The following is a 22,830-nucleotide window of genomic DNA, read 5'->3' as shown; positions in this document are numbered from 1 at the left end:
AGTTTAGGTTAATTCTTCCGTTTAGGTGTCGCCGAGTCACAGTGTGACATTTCGGCTTTTTCATATGCAAACGTGCCAAGGTCAAAAATCTCAATATGTACTATAGGGGGTACATGACTAGTCCGACCCCCGCCCAAGCCTTGTCGCACTCTTTGCAAGTTAAGCTATTTTCTTTGCAATTGACAGTCTTCAATGCTTTCTTTATGATGTTTTCAACTATTTAATTTCTCTTTCCCGTTTTATAAAAACATTTTCTCAAGAACGAGGAGGGAGGCTACATCATACCGCGAGTTTGTCCGTGGATTCCGAATTTCGAACGGCTGATTTGTTGATTGAGCTAAACAAGTGCCGCACAATCGTGTTGAGAAGTTACGATTGTGACACTGATGACCTTCAACGACGACTGACTCTCACGATGACTGCTAATGAACTTCGACGATGATCGACTCTGACGACTGCTGCTGATGAACTTTGACAAAGATCGACTCTAGCGACGACCCTCGATGTTAACAAATCAGCTGCACTCAAACGGCTACACTCGAACAACTCCATTCGAACTTTTGAGATTTTCATCACTTTCATCGGTTAGCCGCATGAACATCGCAGAGTAGGCTACAACATGAAAGAGGATGGAATGAAACTTGTGATTTGACCAGAAAAGGAAAACCTTGCATCTCTGCGCTAGGCTTTCAAAATTAGCATTCCTATTCAGACTGTAAGTTCGTTTTCTCATAATTCAATGGTTTGAACATAAGGAAAGTAGAACTCTATTTTCTCGTTGAATATAATGAGTTCTGTTTCCATCTTGTTAAAGGTTAAACTACTTACTTCGTACCTGTTGATTCTCATATGTGAATGATATAGTTTTAGCCTTTAGAAGAATTAAACATATATGAAGACAAGGGTTGAATTGTTCTCGATTTATAAATAGGATAGTATAATTGCAATGTAGTCACATAGAAGTGCAGGAGTTTTCTAAGCTATAACTACTACATTCTATGGTTTGTTTATGTATGTTATAAGTTTGACACATAGAAGTGCAAGAGTTTTGTTTTTTAATGTCTTCATACATAGAGACAACGAGTTTAATTCTTTTTACTGTCTCTATTTTGCCATTGTTGAGGTTTACTGAGTTTCAGATGGAAGGTTTACTGAGTTTGGTAGCAACCCTGAGATTTACTATCACAGCAATAGTGAGATTCTTTTGTTTTCAATGCACTAGTTAGTCGAAATTATGGAGAATCAAGATTTTTCCAAGCTTGTCATTATTTGCAATGAGATATGGATTATATACTTCATGACCTAAAAAACTCAATTAAACATATTATCGTGCAGTTTACATTACAAATTGTAGTGCATTCTTGCATCTTATACTTGGGTAGCTCCATAAAATTATAAATCTTGGGTACTACTATATTGCGATGTTAATGTTGTTATTGTTTCAATTAACAGTTTGCACAAAAAGATGTGGACTGTGCTTTGTGATACTCTTGCTTCAAAACTTATGGCTCCCGATTATACACTTCCAGCAGCTTTGTGCTATATAGGTGCGGGAAATATCGATAAAACTGTTGAAATCTGGTCGAAAAGCTTGTCTACTAGGTGTGAAGGAAAATCTTATGTTGATCTTCTTCAGGTAAGTGTACTTTAAGAGATGTTATTCCTTATGTATTAGACTATAAAGTTGAACAAGGAGAATTAGTTCTAAATTTTGTTGGTGAGACGTAAATTATTCTAAATTAGTTCTAATAATAAGAGTTCATTTATATGGCATTTATCTTGTCGTGGGTTGGAATTTTGTATCTGATGATAGGCTTCTCATCTCAATTTACTATTTCAAAAATGCACATTGATATATTTATTATTGATTGAAAGCCGTAAGTTTTAATCAAGCGGTGGATTTACCCTTTTATTATTTTCTTGTTTAGTTTGTTAAGGATACTTGAAGAATCCTGAAGTGCTTGACAAAGTAGGAATAAAGCCTCCTCATGGAGTTCTTTCGAAAGGACCTCATGACTGTGGTAAGGTTAGGGTAAAAAGTGTAAAATATTTGAGCTGGAATTATTTGAGTTGTAAAATATTTTATCTACAGAAATAAAATATTTCATCGATGTTGTGACTAATGGTAAAATGTGCCCGTCGATGCAACCATGGTTTCTTATTCTAATTCACTCTAGTGTTCCTTCACTAGTTAAAAACTATAATTTTGAGTTTTCTTCCTTCAGCTGATTTGATTCATGAACGTGATGTATTGCTGGATAATTTTTGTCTGCTTGAATTCTTGTCACCTTAATGCAGTAACTAATTCTATGTATAGGATGGACACCCATTTTCACTAATATGCATAGTAATAATCTTTATGGAATTTTTTGGCTCACTCTTTTGGTTCCCTAATCCATTAGCATAATGCTCGTAATTTTGTCCTGGTGATGAACATTTCAATGATTGTACCTATTTATTGATAATTTTAAATATAATAACATGTTCCTTACTCCATTCTCTTTCTTTTCTGCAAAGGAACTTTAAACAGCAATGGTTGTCTATTACGTTCTCAAAGGCTATTTTTCTTGGCAATGGTCTTGTTGCAATTCTTACTGGGTTGTTTAGGAATGTACTAGTCGATAGTCTGTCTCTTGGACCAGTGGCACCTTTTGATGCTGCATGCTTTCTTGCCATTGGTATGATCATTATTATGACATCATGGACTGAGAACTATGCGGATCCATCGGAGAGAAAGAATTTGCTCACCCAGTTCAGGGTGGCTGCTGTTGCCATTGCACTTGATATTCTCTTAGATTTTCATGCTTATATATATATATATATATATATATATATATATATATATTTTCATTTGATTGCATTTCCTGAAAGCCCAAAGTCTCAGTAAGAGTTTTAGTTTCCCCCCACTATAAATACTTCAATAAAGAAATCTTATAAATTTTCCATGACCAAATTCACTTGAGTATAAGCATTATTCTGTTAATTGATTTTCCCCCTTTCTTCTTTTTTCCTTAAAAAGATAAATATCTGAACGTTGATTGATATTCTTTAAGACATGCCAACTCATTTTAAATTTTCTTTGGGTCAGATGAGAAGATCGATATTCTACTAGGTGCAATACAATCTATTTGAAGGTTCAATGTATTGCAGGCTACGTGGATTGAAACAGCTTGGTGATTACTTTTGTATGTTTATTCATTTTTGTGAATGATGTTCCGTATTTGTTAATTCTTGAATTTGAGGTTGCTACATTCACAAATATGAATATGTATTCAGTAGGTGTGCATATGATACTATCAAGATAGCTATTTGAAATTAGAAATTGATGTTTAGTCGAATATTGTTGGGGATGTCCTGATTATAATCAGAGTTTTAAGTTTAGTAAATTGGTATTATTTGTGGAAGCTTGTGCTTCACTCGTTGTTTGGTTTGGAGTCTTTGGACTATACATTGACATGTTTATGACAATTATATTATGAACTTGTTGATCACGATTATATTATGAACAATTATATTATGTCTTACTTTTTCTAATTTATTTTACTTCTTATTGGGATATCTGTTGGTTTGTTTTCACTTCTTTATTTGTTTCTTCCTTCTAATTTATCTAACTTTACTGATAGTTGTTCAACAGAGGTTTGCCACGGAGTAGTAGGAATTCTATAGCTAGTATGCAAGCAATTTTTTTTATATATTTTTCACAATATACAATGACGAACATTTAATGTCGATTTTAGCCAGATTTCTTGTAGTGTAAAAACTGTAAAAAATAAAACCCCCTTATTCTTGACACCGGATTAGTTGACGTATAAAAACTATCAAGTATATTTATATACTTGACGCTTTTTACCTGTCAAGAATAAGTATACTTAACGCTTAAAAACTATCAAGTAAACCTTCCTTATTCTTAACACTGGATTACTTGACACATTGAAAAGAGTCAAGTAAAACAATACTTGACAGTTAAAAAGCGTCAAGTAAACCCAATTTTGTAGTAATGTTGTCGGAAGAGCATCAGGTCATGCCTTCTTCTAGTGTTCTCGATGGGCGCGAAGAATTTCTTCACGAATTTTTCAATCAAGTCATCCCATGTTGTTACCTCTCCTTGATCCAGAGAGTTTGTCCATCGTGTAGTGTTAACGAGAAGGGAGCAAATCGCAACTCATCCCGTGAAATTTCAGGCATGTGGAATGAGGCACAAATAGAGTATAAATTTCTTATGTGATCATATGAGTTCTCGCGTGGATGTCCTCTAAATTGTCCTACATTCTGTATCATTTAGAGCATTACTGACTTAATTTCAAACCTTGAATTCTTACCAAATGTAGGATAGTGATACTCGGGTTGAAATCATAAAGGTTTGGTGAAGCATATGATCTAACGCGTTTGTTTAGGTCGTGGTATGCAGGGTTGTGTTCTTGGGTATTTCTACTGGTAGGGATTCCTTGGTTATTTTGATTTTCCATTGGAGTCACTCATTCTCTCCACTGCCATCGTCTTCTGTTCCTCTAAAAAGTTCGTTCGGTTTTAGGATCAAATACGAATTCAGGTTGTTCACCCTCACTCATAAACTCGTCACACACTCTTCAGCTAAAACGTGCGATTCAATTGAAATAGAACTTCTGGATGATATCACTAGAAGAAATTTGACCTTTAATGTCACTTGGCGACCGACATCTTTGCGAGCGTTATTAAAGGCCTTTAATGTTGGTTTGTCTTTAATGTCGATGGATAACCGACATTAAAGATATCTTTAATGTCGTTTATGAGATATCTTTAATGTCGTTTTTCCACCGAGATTAAATATGTCTTTAATTTTGTTTTAAACCGACATTAAAGATGTCTTAAATGTCGGTTTTAAATCAACATTAAAGACATCTTTAATGTCAGACTTACACTATTTTTTATGATGGTAAAACTGACATTATTTGGCTCGAATTACATCTGGAAATGTTCGTCATCGTATATTTTTTATGACGGCAAAATTGACATTATTTGGCCCTATTTCACCTTTAATGCACACAAGAATACCTGAAATTCCAGCATATACTTCCATATAGAACTATAACAAATACACATCATCCAACACCTACATATAATCACATATCAATAAACACAACTATATTCAACACTATAAGACTAACTACTCAAAATCTTCCAATATATCCACCTGTAATAAACACATACAATACATAAGATTAAACAACTAAAATTCCAACATACACTTTTCCACACTTCCATATAAAACTACAACAAATATGCATCATTTAACACCTACATATAATCACATATTAATAAACACAACTATATTCAACACCATAAGACCAATTACTCCAAATCTTCCAATATATCCACCTACATATAATCACATATCAAACAATGCATGTTCTCCTCCTAGACAACCAATAATAAACACATATAATGCACAAGATCAAACACAAGAAATCCCAGCATACCACTCCTATACAATACTAAACTTCCAAGATAGACTTCAACAACCATCAAATCAAACCATTCAATCATTTTGCTACTGAAAAAGATAACAAGCATTAGAGTAGAACACAAAGAGTAGAACACAACAACTGAAAAAACCCCAACACTTCAATTAGCAATATGTATCTGAAGGGATGAAAACCCTTTACAGCGAAAAATTACAGAAACCCAATTTTAATTGGAACCTTAAAATTACCAATACATTGGCAAAAAATTACAAAAACAATTTTTATGGTTAAACATGCTTTGAATAAAAAATACTGAGAAGAAAACTTACGTTCGTTGACGACTCTGAATCTACCAATCACCAATTTGGGCACCATCACTTGGAAACCTTCCTATTCTCTTCAAGAGATGGTTTGTGGGAACAAAAAATTGGAATAAGGGAATGGAGAGAATTTTTTCAGAGAGAATATTTTTGGTCAGAGAGAAAAATGGGAGAGCAAAATTTTTTCGCAGAACTTATTCGCAGAACTCACTCCTTGTTACGCAAAGTATTCCCACTTCTTCAGACGAAAGAAGTGGGAAGTTGGAGATAATAAGTGGGAACATGGGAAAACCACCCACGTTCCCTATTAACTTAATAATAATTATTAAATTAATATATATATTAAACTAATTAATTAATTTAATTTAATAATTAATTAAATCATATTTAATTAATATTTTCATTTAAATCATATCTAAATGAATATCTCTCGCATAACCTATAGTTTTAATTTAATTAATTCAATTAAATCAAATTTAATTAAATCAAATTAAACTAAACTATTAATTAATTTTTCAATTAATTAATTTCTAAATTAAATATCTTATATTTAATTTAATCCATAATTTGAATCATATTCAAATATAAATTTCTCTCATAACCTATAGTTTTAATATGTATCATATACACATTAAATTTTAACTTATAGTTTTAATATGAATCTAATTCAAATTAAACTAATATTTGAACTTATTCAAATATTTTATTCTCCCGTAATTTAATTTTGAATCATATCCAAAATTAAATTTATATAATAAAGTCTAATAAACTTTATATTATAATGTATCAATATACATTATATTAATTCCCAAAGTAAACTTGAACATTTCAAATTACAACCAATATAAATAAATCTCATTACTCTTTATGAGCTAGGAAGGGGACCTAATGGACCTACAGATTAGAAGCTACAACGATATGAGATTAATTAGCTAAACTCATTAACTACATTAATCAATATTCATTAACTGTGTGTACACTCCACTAAAGACTCACAGCTGAACTCTTCTCACTGTAGATATATTTATGTGTCCACGGATATAGACCAATACCAGTAAGTTAGTCCTTCACAAGTGTTCGTAACACCAGCTGGGTCAAATTACTGTTTTACCCCTGTGTTACCTCTAGTCCTTAAATACCAGTGCTCCTCTAATGAACAACATGTTTATGGTCCAACCACTAAACAGAAACTCCTCTCGTGCCATAGAGAGGGTAGGGCCATTTGTTCAAGTCGAGGACACACCATTTAAGGGAACACTTATCTACTTACCCTAAAGGTGGGAAGGAGTGAATTCCATCTTGTGTGATTATGTTCCCAGCTCCCCACTCGGTCTTGTCCCCAAAATGATAAACATATTGAGTCGGCAATTTGGCCACTCTCACCCGTACAAATCAAAGGACAATCCCTCGCAAACAGGAGTTCATAATACACTCAGGATTAAGACTAAGTCACCTAGGTCATCCTAATGAAATAGAAATCCAACTAGTTAACGGAGTTACATCTAATTATTACTATTTCGTGGTCCAGTCTTATGCAAACTCATTGCATAGGATACCCTCACTCTCATGTCGCATACATGAACACATTGGATCAATGTGTTTGTATCAAATACAAAATGAGTCGTATCCATAGTGTTAACAGGATAAGGTACCCAACCTTAACCCTATATTATAGACCCTTTAAGCTGATCTTGAACATTGATCCCCGTATGTCTTTACATACTGTTCAAGACTCATCAAACAGCTTAGGATGTTAGTTTATTGGATTTAGGTTATTAAGACAAAACTAATAATATAGTCAATAACACTTATTGAAATTATAATAATAAAATACTTTATTAATGGCAGTCAATTGATTATATTTACTATCTACGAGTTTTAGGACATAAAACCCAACAGTATCCCCACGTCCAAAAAACAAAAGAAATAGTGAATCAAAGTCCAAAAACTAGATTAATCTACACCTAAATCATCAAAAATTGAACAAAGAGTTCAACAAAACACCCAACAAATGGATAAATCCCCAAAAAAAATTCATTTACAATAAGCAAATCTGAAAAAGGAAGAAACCTTTGGATGCAAAACAGGAAAATAACACCAACAACAATGGCAACCAACACCGCTGCTAAAAACCAATGAGAACCTGAGAATCAAGTGCCTGTAAAACCTCCATTACACGATTGATTACACAATGGAGGAAGAAAAAGATTAGTGAGAAATTGAAGGATCTTGAGGAAGAAAAATGGGTTGGTATGAAACAGAAGCAGATGCAGATGCAAATAAATGGGCAAAAATACACTCACAAATTGATTAAATGTATATTTGTTTGATAAAGCAGTCATTAAATGTATCGTGCAAAGAATTTACACATAGATACAACTGAATTGAAAAGAATTTACTATGAACGTATATAAATGGAAAAAGGCAGAGAATATCTAACATTATTTAATGATTTAGACAAAAATATAAATTTTAATCTAAAAAAGAAATAAGATGCAATTTAATTTACAATTTAATCTCTTATACGATACTAAACTACACGATCTTAAAATCAGCAGCATTCCATAACCTAAGTAAGTAGATTAGAATGACAACATCGAAGGTTCAAATTTGTAAAAGTCGAACTGAAGGGAAGATCCAACAAATTATAAAACCCAAAACTTACAACTCATAAACACACATTCGATATATGACTCAAATACTGAATCAACGAGTGTTAAATTTTGAGATTGATGGGTGGTTTGCAGTATAAATCGAAGTAAAAAAATATTGTAGCTTAAACCCCAAATCAAAAAAATCGTGTCCACTTGAAAGATGGAAATTACTGTTGCTGTGAAGCTTCCGCTAACACCGCTAGAGTTAGATATTAGCGTCGAGTAGGGACGCCGTCACCAAATGCATTTATAGCTTGAATGGCACAGTGAAGGCTCCAACAACTGTGATTTCATCAACAGCAACTGTGATTTCACGAAGAAGTGAGAATGTGAGTGGGAGGGACATGCGGGCGATTTTGTTTAGAAGGTGGATGCAGAAGCTGTGAGTGTTAAACGTAGGAGCGACATTAATAGTCTCAGGTGAGAATGTGAGAGGGAAACGCGGATGAGTTTGTTTAGAAGGAGGAAAATGCAGACAAATTTGTTTAGAAGGTGTGGGCGAGCACAACGATAATGGTGGCGACAAGCAAAATGGTGGTGGCAAGCACAAAGGTGCCGACGAGCACATTAGTGGTGACAAGCACAATGGTGGCAGCGATGGTTATTCGAAGAAGAAATGGGCAGATCCCATTTAGAGAAGAATGGGTTTGCGCGAGCCGCGAAGTGATTGTCTGAGGAGAAGAGCGAAAGAGTAAAGTATGAGAGAGAAATTGTTATTTTTTTTACAAAATAAAATTATTAAAATTAAAATTAAAATGGAGCATTAATGTCAGTTTTCAAAAGGGAGGACCTTTAATGTCGGTTTAAAACCAACATTAAAGCTTACTCTTTAATGTTGGTGGAAAACTGACATTAAACATTCGCCTTTTTAAAACCGACATTAATGTTCATTTTTCATTTTTCCCAACCAACATTAAAGCCTATATTTCTTCTAGTGTATTAGCGCACAGATTAAGTTCAAAAAGAAAAAGCATTAAAATTCCCGACTACGATGCCAAAAAATTTCTTGTTTATTTTTATGCATATGCAATGGCTCGTAATTATGTCATGTTTAGGCTCTACTTGAGAGACTATTAGGTGACTGAAATAGGTTATGCGCAAAAAGGTGCAAACCTACTCATGTGTTGCAAAACTTCTAAAGATATGCATGTAGTACAAGTTTTCCTCTCTATCGCTCAAGTGCAAGCGAATAATGGTTTCCTGGTAAGTCTAGGGTCGAACACAGGGAGTTAATGCTCTTAAATCATGTAGTATAATTGACTCGATTTCGTTTGTTGTTGCAGACTTAATGAGGTAAACTATATTTCATTTGTCATAATATGTCATTTATTTAAGATCACATGCAAAATGCTCCTTGTGAATCTCTTCATTATGCGTTCATTACATGTAAAATGCTCCCATGTCTTTATTCATCATATTAAAGTTAAGTCCTTGTCGTATACAATTTTTCCTATTGCTTCCTCAAGTATAAGCGAAACAATAGATTTATCCGAATGATCCTGAGTAGAACACAGGGAATTGATATCAAAGCTTAATTCTAAGATTTACTCATCAATTATGAGGTATAAAAGAATAATGAATAAATGAATGTAAGTAAAACTAAAACTATTTATGTACTTTAGATATCTGCAAAGAGGAATTAAATGGATGCGAAATGGATATGCAAACTAACTTGTATGAAGAATGGGTGAGAAAATGTCTATGCATGACTAGGTGATTAGACCATGAAAGTCTTAATGTGATATGACTCTCATAACTAGTTTATGATTAAGGTAAGTTCCTCTTAAAGTCTTTATACGCCACACTTATCCTCCTTTTGGGTTACAAATGACTCGAACTAGTTAGGCAAAATATATCTAGAAGGATTTACTTATTAAATGTATAGGGCTTTGCGATTAAGGACAACAACCTCTTGGCGCCTATTGCCTACACTTGTCCTCCTTTTAGGGTACAAATGATGGGAGTTATCTTTCCAAGGTGGAGTTTGTTCTCAAACCTCTCCTTGTGTGCATTAACCATATCCTTGATACTTACCCTCTTGGGTAGTTGGTGATAAGCACTGACCAAGTGATGAAAGTAGCTCAACTAACACGATAAGAGTTATAAACAAAGCAACTTATAAAAAACGTATCATAAGACTAAACTACAAATAACATATTGACGAATAAACAGTAAAAAGATGAATGGATTGAAGAGATGTAAACATGTACGATAAATTAAATAATGTAGGCCTTCGACCACTGTACAATATGAACACATATATTACAAAGTATTCAAAAATGGGAAGAAAAGAGAATGGAAAATGTTACAAGTTAGGGGAAGTGTGAAATCGACTTCCTTTCCTTCAAACTCTAAGCTCTCACTCACAGCTTGGTCAGAGAAGAAAAGGATGACTTTTACAGATGGCGGAAAGGCTACTCTTTTTCGCCACTCTTTAGGTTTTGGCCCAGTCAGGCACTTTTGGGTTCATTTAGACCCTGGCCGGACATAATCATATGACTTTTTCATACTGCTGGCCACCTTGGCTTATTCAGGCCTCCTTTGGGTCTATTCAGACCTTGGCTAGGCACAATCATATGGCTTTTCATATAGTCGACCACTTCTTTTCTTGATGGTGAAGGGTTCTTTATATAGGCAACGTTCAGCAAAAAACTTTTATTCTTCTGATCATGTCAGTGTTGAAAGCTGCCATTGTCAAATCATCTCCAACTACCATTCTTATCTTCTAGTGAACCGTTCTTACGAAATGATGAAGCTTCTTGCGTAACATTTGTTCTTTCCAGATGAGCTCTTCTCGCGTAGCTCTTGCGTGATATCCTTTGCAATTCACTAATCTCTTTTTTTGCTTTTATTCCTATGTTAAGAACTGAAACACAGTAAAACAGACATTGATGCTTATGTAAAGTGTATTTCTAAATACTTATGCTTTTTCAACATAATCATGGCATTTTGATACACTTCTTCTACATTTTGGTCTCGCTGTTCTATAAAAAAGGCTACAATAACTTGTATTTCTACAAGTTATCAATAATCTATACAATATAAATATGAACAATATAATTTATTTTAGTTATTTACACTACGGTGCTTTGGCGGTATAAGGTGAGCATGGTAATGAAGAGAGATGGGAAGTGAACTCATTTCTAGGCATGGCGAGGAAGGAAAGTCTAATTGTCTAATCGCAATGAATTATGCTTTAATAGTTCAAGGCAATACAAAAGCATATATTAACTTCGAATTAGGGCGAGCGACCTTTCGGTGCCTTTGTCATACTTGCTCGCCTTTCAGGATTCAAATACTTAAAGCTAAGCTACGATTTATATCTAATCATCTTGTTTACACTATTAGTAATTGATCCTTGATTAAGGCAGGCAGCCTCTCAATGCATTCACCACACATTTTAGCATTTGTATAACTTAGCGAATGATGAATTTGATGACAAGATTATATCGCGTTCTCCTCACCACTTGCTTAGTTAAATGCGTGTTCTCACTTGTCAAGTGATTTCGATCAATACTATTGTCTTTTTGTCAAATACACAATGTTTTGACATTCACGTTTAGCTTAAGAAAATTCATAACACGTACATTAGGATTCTCTGATATTAAAAACACATTCCATTATTCGCAAACTAATCAAACAGATAACAAATGAATAGTAAAAGAGAAATGGGAAAATGATAGAAGAAATGCATTACTATTATAAATATAACTTTAGGTCTCTTGATCACCATAGCATACAAAATACAAATTAATACAAGAAAAAGATAAAATAGAATACAGAGAAATGTGTCAAGCCTCAAAGTATAATTTCCCATACTCGTTGGCTCTAATTTTTGCTTATCTGAGATTAAAATTTACCATATTTGCAAAATTTGAAAAGTATGTGCCATAATTGCTAAAACATATTCTCATATTGCTACCCAATACAATTTTTCATGAATAAATCGCAAACAAGAAGAAGAAAGAGAAGTGACGAATCATCTGCAATATACAAGGGAAAATCTATAATTTATGAAAATATTGTACTGGCTTCATGGGCTTTTGTTTTTTGTTACACAGATCGTAAATATTTTTATGCTTTGTTACATTTATGAACATTAATCATATATCTTTCATTAAATGTATTGTTATTTTTTATAGGGGTCTTTTCAATAATATAACAAAGCGGCAAATTATTTACACTCTATAGAACAATTTCAAAAAAGTGATATTTAAATGATGGAAAAAGGGCTTCAAATCTAAAGGATTGTATTGAATGTGCTAAATATTCATGTTGACTAGGTAAGCGATCGTTTATATCATATCTACACGATCGTGTAGTTCTTTTTAAATGGTGAAAAAATAACTTCAAATTTTGTTGACCATGCTAAACGATCATGTTGACTTGGTAAGCGATCGTTTAGATCATATCAAAGTGATATTTAAATAATCTCGATATTCTAGACAATGAAGAAAGGAAAAAAAATGAATAAAAATAGAAGAAAGAAAATCTGGAAGAGGAGCTGAAGAAATCTGGAAGAGAAGATAAATAAATCCTAAAGAAGAATAAGAAAGAGAAGTGACAAATTGTCCCAAGATCAAGGACAAATTTGAAATTTATGAAAATATTTCATCGGCTCTCTAGACATTTTGATTTTGTTATAGGGGTCGTAAATATTTTGGTGTTTTGTTATATTTATGAAAATATTTAACCTTAGTTTAATTCTATTTAAGTAAATTTGATTTAATTAGATTGATTAAATTAGAACTATATAAGAGTTTTTTTTTCAAAAATAGAATAAAGCACGAAAATATTTACAGTGTATAGAATAATTTTGAAAAACGAAAAAGCTCACAAGCCCACAATGTGAATAACAAAAATATCTCGCGATTAATTGGTCACACACGCATGAAAAAACGATTGTGTACCCAGTCTAAACGATCTTGGTACACGATCGATCTTGTACCCTTGTACCCAGTCTGAACGATCTTGTATCTTTATACTCAATCTAAACAATCTTGTACCCTTATACCCAATCTAAATAATCTTGTATCCTTGTACCCAACCTAAACGATATTGTACCCTTATACTTAGGCTAAACGATCTTGTACCAAATCTAAATGGTCGTGCTACATGATCTTGTACCCTTGTACATTTGTACCAAGTCTAAACAATCTTGTACCATTGTACCCAACCTCAACGATCTTATAGTCAGTCTAAATGATCTTGTACCAAATCTAAATGATCTATTAGTAATATGGTCTATCTCTGTCTATTTGGGATAAAGAACTGATCGTTTAGATACTGGTACATGATAGTTGTCTATATGGGATAGATAGTTGATCGGTTAGATATTGGCACATCGTTTAAATCTTGTACCAAGAAGAAAAAAAATAAGATGAGAGAAGAAGAAAAAGGAAGAAATTCTGAAAGAGAAAATGAAAGAATTGCGAACAAAAGTAAGTGAGAATATGAATAAGGATAAGTAATAATATGAAGAAATTAATAATATGAAGAGAAGAATAAATTGCAAAGAAGAAAAAGAGGTGAAGTGAAGAATGGTCCCCCAATATTCAAAACCAACAAATGACAAATATAAAATTTATAAAAAAATAATGGTAGCTTCATGGGTTTTAATAAATTGTTACACGGACCGTAAATATTTTTAAATTTTGATACATTTATGTAAACTATCTATATATGTTATTTGAAAGATATTCATTTAAATGTGATTTAAATATAATTATTAATTAAATATGATTTAATTAATTTAATTTAATAACTCTCATGTATGAGATTTAACATACAAAATGTGAGATGCTTTCTACATATCCCAATCTCTTTTTCTTTAGGATCAAGAAAAGGGAAGTAAGTAATGCAAGACGCTCTGTGTGAATGAAAACGAACATAATTCTCTACATATCTCTTAGAAGAAAAAAGAAATATTTCTATTCATCCCACTCGAGATTTTGATTCATTTTAGTTTTGGTTTCTACTAACCAAAATCTCGAATTATTAGAGAATAAAAAAGACTCAAAGTGGTAGTGTACTCCAATTTGAAATTCTATAGAATTCAGAAACGACAACGAATGTAAGTTTCCTTTTCTCTATAATTCTATAATTCTAAATTTTTTTGTTATGCAAGTGTGCTTAGCAATCTACAATAAATTTGTTTTTGTATTTTTGCCAATTCACTGATGTTTCAAATTCCAAATTTAATTTGATAACTGTGTTCTAATCCCTTCAATCAAACTAAGAATGCCACATTGTGTTTTGATTTGATCGACATTAATTGGGTTGAAAATTTTGTTTTCAATTTGTTAGAATCAAATGCGGATCGTTGTGCCATGGATAAATCCAATACCTTGAAAACAAAATTGATACGATCTTGATACTAGACCGACATAGTTACTCTACAAGGTTAACATAACTCCCGAACGCTAACATGGAGAAAGGGATTGGATCAGTGAAAAATAAGAAATGGTTTTGGAAATAAATTAAAATTGCTCACGAAACGAAAGAAAAAAAAAACAAAGATGAAGAAAAATAAAGTTCTACCTTTTTCTTTTCCAAAACCATGAGTCTTTTGTAAGGAAAAAAAAGAAAGAAAGAAATGTTTTAAACATTAATGGAAAAAAAATTAATTGTAAAATAGTAATAAAAATTAATTATGTGAATGAACTAATTAAACGGTTTGAGTTTGGTATGTTAGTCGTTCCCAACCATTTTATTAATATATGGATGGAATCCATGAATATGACTATTTTGGTATAACTACTGCATGAGTAACACCCTCGCATTGCATTGATATATAAACAATTCCACGTAGAAAGGCTTAAATAGTAGAACTTCCAAACTGAAAATCAAAGGAAATATGAAGAAAATTTTAACCTTACCAACGTTAAAAAATAAACTTGATCGTTAATTAATTGGATATATTGATCTAGCATTAAAAATCATAATTCTTTGGACTTCAAAAAAGAAAAAACCCGCTCCAAATCCTCCGGTAGAGGTAAAAAAGAAAATTATCAATAAAAAGCTAATAGACACCCACAAGTCACAGCACAAACGAATAAACAAAAGAAGAATTAAGATTGACCTGTCACTCCTAGTTTAGGAAAGAAGAAATAAATTTACTTTACAAATGAAAAATCCAACACACATATTTAGTAATTCATCAAATTGATATATTTGAAAGTGTGTACAAATTAATTTTAATAGAATCTCACGAATACATATTAGATTCTATTTTGAGAAATTGCACCTTGTCTCAATCGATTTTCAAAAAAAAAAAAGAAATCTTGTGTCACCCCCATTTTTTTAAAATTACAAATATGGTAAATTTTTAACTTAATTTATTTAATTTTATTAAATATTTCAATATGGCAAAAATCTCCCTACCTTATCGCATGTCCCACTTTGAATTTCAGCTTTCCCTTTTTTATTTCGGACATAGAGACAAATTCTATTTGACTTTTACAACTTGTTTTCAATTTTAGAAAAAAATATTTATTTTATCTTTATAAACTTAAAATATTCAATCACAGTGCTAAGTGTTTTCAAATTTATTTTATTTCAATTTTTTTATTTCATTTTTTTAATATTTATTGTAGTTTATATTTTTTAATTAACAATTTTTATTCCTGTTAGTAATTGCTCTTATAGTAAGTTAATTATCCCATTTAGAATTTAGTTAAAATTTTTTTTCTCGCTAATGATGCAATTGCCCCTTATATTCTTGTGTTAGTTTTATTACATCTTTTTTAATCTTTAGTTGATATGACTAGCAGAGATTGTTGCTTTGGAGTAGTGAAAGTAAGAACTAAACCTTTAAAATTGACGAATTGAAGGGCATGATGTCAACCATATTGAAGCACATTGGACTTCAAAGAAAGGTTAGGAATGAAACTGTTAAGTGTATTGACGTTAGTTGTTTCATATTTGGTAATTACTCATACGTTAGGTTGCATGTTCTCGCTAATTCATTTTGAGGTTCCATAGGGTGACGAAGGAGACCGCAAGGTGTCTGAAGGCTTAGTAGATCATACATTAGAAAGTAAAGAAGTGGATAATGCTAAGACCGAAGATGTTGACACAGGCGGTACCCCTAATTGGTTGAGGATGCCAAAGGAGGATGAACACATTGAACTTAAAAAGAAGGTTTGGTTCCATGTTCTTGCTCATATTGATGTTTAATTTCTATCATTATCCACACTAATGCATTATGAGCTTCCATAGGGCGACGAAGATGTTCACACTGTTGGTACACCTCCTTGGTTGAGGTTTAATATTGAGTTAGAGAAGCCAATCGATGTGTTGGAGAAGAAGGTTAATATTGGTTTAGAGAAGCCAATAGATGTCGTTGACAATGAGGTTGAAATTGAAGACAGTGGGAAAAAACTTCGTACTCATTTTGATGAAGACGTCACAGAGATAGAACCATTTCTCACTCAACGACCACGCCCGCCCGTAGGAAGCGTGCAAGTGTTTACCTATCAACCCCATTCACAACTCTATCTAAACGGTCTGTGACATCAACCACCAGCACCTCTCAGTCTGAACCAATTGTTTATGATCCTATGCACAAAATACTTGACGTCCATTTAGATAGATTTCGAGCTTGGATTACAGACAAGCGTACAGACGATGAGGTGCATGAAACCTTTCATGGGAAAAAATCGAAGGTTTTTTTCAGAGACTTGTTTATGTGTCGTCGGTGGTTGGCAGATGAAGTAAGGGATTATCTTATCATTTATGCCATTATAATTTTTTCATTGTTATGGTTCTATACATTTACTGCTTACTTTTGTTTCTATTAGCATTTGGATGCACTTTTTCTTTTCATTCGCTTGAAGATTAAGACAGCTGGGATACCTTCTTCTCAGAACTTCACAACTTCAGACACAATCTTTATGGTTTGGAATCGTCACGTTACTTTATGTATGTATTTGCGTTTGATATTTGTCTTTCGGTCTGATATTTGTGTTTGTATGTTTTTCTTTGCAGCGCATTTTAGTTGCGAAGTGGCCCCTATACAAAGAATGTATTAAAGAGAATCACCCGTTTGACTGGGAGGAAGAGTATAGGTTGGTTGACTATTTGTCGGGTCAAAAGAGGACTTCCAAGATCCTTGGGCAAGTGTTGATTACGTTTATTCTCCATTCAATGTCTAGGGCAACCATTGGGTTCTATTATGCTTGGATTTGGTAAGTTGTCAAGTGAAGGTATGAGATTCGCTTCCGTCACTTACAACTGCCGAAGAGATGACAAACATATTACTGCCCATTCGAGAGTTGGTGCCAAAGTTGTTAGATAGTACTGGCTTCTTTGATAGGAGAGGTAGATCATCGACATACAAGGAACCTTGGCCAGTTGTCATTGTTGGCTCAATTCCACTTCAACGAAATAATAGTGATTGTGGTATATTCACAATTAAGTATTTTGAATACATAGCTGGTGGTGTTGGTTTAGATACATTATGTCAAGAAAACATGTCCTACTTTAGAAAACAATTAGCATTTCAATTATGGACCAACACTCCTATGTATTGAAATATTTACATAAATCACAAGTATCAATTGGCTTTTCGATTATTCTCTATGTTGCATTTCAATTAGTATCAATTGGCATTTCAATTAGTAGTATCGATTATTCTCTATGTTGCAAAACTACTTGTAGCTAAACGATCGCTTAATATTTTTTATGATTTTAAGAAGATCGTTAAGACTTTACTAAATGATCGTGTAAAGATATGTGCACGATCTTTTACATTAGTGTCATACATATAAACGATCGCTTAATACTCTTCACTTGAACGTTTAGGAAATCGCTTAAACATCGTTTATTAAGAAGATCGTTTAGACTTTACTAAACGATCGTTTAGACTTTACTAAATGATCGCTTAATATTTTGACGTTTATTAAGAAGATCGTTTAGACTTTACTAAACCATCTCTTAAACATATGTGCGCGATGAGTATTTCTCTACACGAATGTTTTGTGATATGTATCTAAACGAATACAAATATTAACTCAAAAGTACAAGAACCAAATATATATTTTTTTATTTACCAAAAGTATTTATTCGCCCAAAGTTCCAGCACATATTGTTGTCTAAACAGTTTCATGTTTGGCACAGTTAGACAACCAAGGTCACTACCAGTTACAAGGCATTCAACAAATTTAGAACAGAAAATTTCACAATCCAATGAATGCCCTTTCTGTAATGTGGCCTTCGATCTGCGTATTGGCCAAGAGCCATATGTGAAATGATCTGAATGGAGGTTGACTCCAATTGCAATTACGAGTGAGGCGATGCATCGTGTAGGCATTTGAAGAGCTTCATCAACAAGTTTCTGCTCAACATAATTTGGCATTGAGTCGAACACGTAGATCTTACATTTTCTCATATCAGCTGCAATAGCCAACCAGTATTCTTTTATGTTGATGCAGCTAATCACGTTGTTGACATCTCCCACTACAACAAATCTGGCCTTTAATGTCGGGTGGAAAAAATGAAAAATGGGCTTTAATGTCGGTTTTCAAAAAGCGGATGTTTAATGTCGGTTTTAAACCGACATTAAAGAAGGAGCTTTAATGTCGGTTTAAAACCGACATTAAACGACCCCCTTTTGAAAACCGACATTAAAGCCCCTTTGTAATTTCTTTTTTATTTTTTTTAATTTGGTAAAAAATCAAGTTTCCTCTCTCTATATAAATTCTCCTCCTCTCTTCTTTTTCCTCTTTAGTCGTCGCCTTTTCCCCTTTCCATCAAAACCCTAAACCTTTTCCCCTTTCCATCAAAACCCTAAAGGTATTCCATCCAATTCGACGAAATTTTGGTGTTTGTCCGTCGTTGAGAAATGTCTTTCAACATCAACCGGTTCAATCCTCAATCAGCCGTCGAGAAAGCGGTTTCAGTTATCGGCTTCGGCTACGATCTCTGTAACGATTTGTCGGGTCTCGTTAATCTAAAATCCCTCTATCTAAGCGACAACAACTTTTCCGGCGAGTTTCCGAGTTCCATCTCCAATCTCCACCGCTTGAAGGTCGTCGTTCTTTCCGGTAACAAAATATCTGGTCCCATTCCAGAAACATTGCTTAAACTCCGGCGTCTCTATGTTCTACACTTGCAAGACAACCAACTCACCGGCTCCATCCCTCCTTTCAACCAAACCAGTCTTCGATTCTTCAATGTCTCTAACAACCACCTCTCGGGCGACATCCCAGTAACCCCCACCTTAGCCCGATTCAATGTCTCGTCATTTTCCAGCAACCTAGAACTTTGCGGAGAACAAGTTCAAAACCCTTGTGGAAATATTTCCGTTGCGCCATCATTAAGTCCCTCTTTTCCACTAATCCCTGGCTCAAGCTCGTCTTCAAGACGACACAAATTGGTCAAGATAATAGCTGGAAGTGTTGGTGGGTTTGTTGGGTTGTTGTTAATCATTCTTTTACTATGTATGATTTGCAAATGTAGGGAAAGAAAAAGCCTATCGGAGGTTAGAAACAAAGGAATTGGAGAGGAGGGGGTGGAGGAAACACCTGGTACTGCCGGAGGTTGCGGTGGTGGTGGCGGAGGAGGTAATAACGGGGGAAAACAAGGGGGGTTTTCGTGGGAAAGTGAAGGACTAGGGAGTCTAGTGTTCTGCGGAGCAGGGGATCAGAAAATGACTTATAGTTTGGAAGATTTGTTGAAAGCTTCGGCGGAGACTTTGGGCAGAGGGACCATTGGAAGCACATACAAAGCAGTAATGGAATCTGGGTATATTGTGACAGTGAAGAGGCTGAAGGATTCAAGGTACCCACGAGCAGAGGAATTCGGACGGCAGATGGAGGTTCTTGGGCGGCTCAGACACCCTAATTTGGTCCCTCTTAGGGCATATTTCCAGGCCAAGGAGGAACGCTTGCTCGTATACGATTATTTCCCCAATGGCAGTCTCTTCTCTCTCATCCATGGTAAGTGTCGGTCACTCTCTACACTTTTTTAATCATTTTTTTGTTGAACTTTTGCTGAATATTTTCTAGGAACACGAGTTGGGTTCTTAATAGTTAATACTCAATAGTATATTACTGCCAGTAAAGTGTAAAGTTAGTATTTAGCATTGAATGATGTCTTGTTGAGAAAATATGTATGCAATTGCTAAGGGGGACAAAAAAAAAATGGTCTTCCGTACCCAACTTGATTTGATATTGTTATAAAATTAAATTTAGAACCTTTTTTTTTCTGAATAAAAATTAAATTTAAACATCTAAGACAAAATTCAGTGAAAAGTATTTATAACTTTCCGCATTCAATAATTTTAATTTTAATTTTGCGTAAAGTAGGGAGAGCTGGGGGGTAGATACCCTGGGCATATAGAAAGAGAGGCGTGGGGGACACGCTCTGGTAAAGCTAACCTCGTGTCTTGCGGTAGACTTGGGCAAAAGTTCGAACTTAGATACACACATCACGTGGCTTTCCCCTTGCTTACCGTTGCCTCGCTGACCTCCTTTTGCAAGTTTTAATCCTTCCATCTTATGGGGCCTTCGTTTTGTTGACATGCTTTGTTTTTCATTCACCCATTTCATGTTCTTTTTCTAGGAACACATATCTGGATGGATGTTAAAGGATAATGAAAATAAAAGTTTTTGAGTCCTTATGATTTATAATCTTGATCATGATAATAAGTTGCAAGAACTGTTTAAATTGTGATAGTTAACATTTTTGATATTGAAGCTTAAAAAACTAGAAATCAAAAGTGTTCTAGTTAACATTTTGTTAATTCTTATTACGTGTATAAATCCTTTCATCAGATCTCTCAAGCTTTATAGTTTGTGGGTGAGTAGTGATCTCCCTTCTTGTGCGTGCCTCTTAGATGCTTCTTTTGTTATCTTCGGTTCATGCATCATCTTTTGCCATATTGATAAGTGTTATTGAGATACAACATACATGCTCTCTTTGTTGGGTAGTTTGAATTAAAAAATGTGGTACAAACTGGTATTGAGTCTTGGAATTCTGGAGATTGCTTAAATCTGAAATTTGTTTTTTGGCCAGGTGCATAATTCAAAAACCATGTCTTTAAATTTAGAGGTACCTCCTTCAAAGGGTTGTGAGAAAGTTATATTATCAGAAGAACAACATATGAAGGTATTTCTGACAGTTACAGCCTCTTTTAGCCTCTTCATACCAGTGCAACTGTTAATTGCTGCTAATCTAGAGACGAAGAAGGTTGAAATGCTGCCATTTTTCTAGTTGCTTGACTCTTACAGTTTTCCTTTATTTCATCCTTTACAGATATGTGAGGTGCGAAGGCTTTTAGGACCCTTGTCGGGCAAATCATCAATTTACTGTTCGGATCCATCCGTTTTGAGATATCTAAGAGCAAGAAACTGGAATGTGAAGAAGGCAACTAAAATGTTGAAAGCAACTTTGAAGTGGAGGTCAGAATACAACTTTGGTTGAAAGCTAAGCGATTGTGTAGAAATGGTCAAGCGACCGTTGAAAATTGAAGACTGAGAAGGCATTTAGGATTTTTAATTATTTAATTCTTGTATTAGAATCTTTTTTCATGTACTATTGTAGAATTGTATATATAAACATAATATTAATATTTTATTTTGTGTATTCAAATGTAAAAGACAAATGTTATAGTTTCTAAAACCGACATATCAGAGTTCAACCGACATTAAAGGGCTTCAATAACACTATCAAAGATGTCGGTTGAAAACTGACAAACCGACATTAAAGAGGGCTTTAATGTCGTTTTTAAACCGACATTAAAGCCCAACCGACATTAAAGGGCTTCAATAACACCATCAAAGATGTCGGTTGAAAACTGACATTAAAGGCCTTTAATGTCGTTTTTAAACCGACATTAAAGAGGCCTTTAATGTCGTTTTTAAACCGACATTAAAGCCCAACCGACATTAAAGGCCTTTAATAACGCTCACAAAGATGTCGGTTGCTAAGTGACATTAAAGGCCTTTAATGTCGGTTTTAAACCGACATTAAAGGCCAAAATTCTTCTAGTGTCCCCACCCTGGTATTTGGTCGTAATCACCAACAGCTGTGTTGAAATAGTATTCCACATCTTTTTCTGTCCATATAGTTAGGTGTGCTGTTGGGTCTGTCCATTCAGCTTTGTTATTATCTGGTGTCACCAGATGGGTATCGAAAATATGGTTCCAAACAATGCAGTCTGGTTTATTGATTCCAGTCTTGAAGAACAAGTAAAAAAATTTAGTCAGAATATAATGATGCAGTTTAACTTCTATACAAAAAAAAATTAAAGAATAACTACTTACTATAAACGAGGAATGTAATATTCTAAAAGAATGCTTGCAAAGTTGCTTGAGATGCAACATTTTTTTCTGCAAGTGGGACAATAGCAAATCCAATGTCTACAAAGAAAAAATAAACGATCGTTTAGTGAATGAAAGGAGAGTATAAGCG

The 22,830-nt window shown here is 33.8% G+C and overlaps 1 protein-coding gene across 1 annotated transcript; it reads left to right on the top strand.

Annotated features, from left to right (window-relative positions):
- The first annotated feature begins 1,465 nt into the window (after positions 1-1,465).
- Positions 1,466-20,947, top strand: LOC127150729 (inactive leucine-rich repeat receptor-like serine/threonine-protein kinase At1g60630). The gene is made up of 6 exons (XM_051089237.1): positions 1,466-1,636; positions 1,949-2,026; positions 2,558-2,758; positions 16,636-16,801; positions 19,296-20,354; positions 20,721-20,947. The coding sequence occupies exons 1-6, from the start codon at positions 1,466-1,468 to the stop codon at positions 20,738-20,740; spliced, it is 1,695 nt and encodes a 564-aa protein (XP_050945194.1). The 3' UTR covers positions 20,741-20,947.
- The last annotated feature ends 1,883 nt before the right edge of the window (positions 20,948-22,830 follow it).

The sequence above is a fragment of the Cucumis melo genome, chromosome 8 (genome assembly GCF_025177605.1).
Source record: "Cucumis melo cultivar AY chromosome 8, USDA_Cmelo_AY_1.0, whole genome shotgun sequence".
In the NCBI taxonomy this organism is placed as follows: Eukaryota; Viridiplantae; Streptophyta; class Magnoliopsida; order Cucurbitales; family Cucurbitaceae; genus Cucumis; species Cucumis melo.
The sequence above is the reverse complement of the archived record's forward strand: the minus strand, read 5'-3'. Positions and strand labels throughout refer to the sequence as shown.

Excerpts from the sequence above, each read along its gene's own strand:
- LOC127150729 (XM_051089237.1), top strand. The coding sequence starts at position 1,466 with ATGTGGACTGTGCTTTGTGATACTCTTGCTTCAAAACTTATGGCTCCC. Across the intron at positions 2,759-16,635 it reads ATTTGCTCACCCAGTTCAGG|GGCGACGAAGATGTTCACAC; the intron begins GTGGCTGCTGTT and ends GAGCTTCCATAG. Across the intron at positions 20,355-20,720 it reads TCTCTTCTCTCTCATCCATG|TAGGGAGAGCTGGGGGGTAG; the intron begins GTAAGTGTCGGT and ends TTTTGCGTAAAG.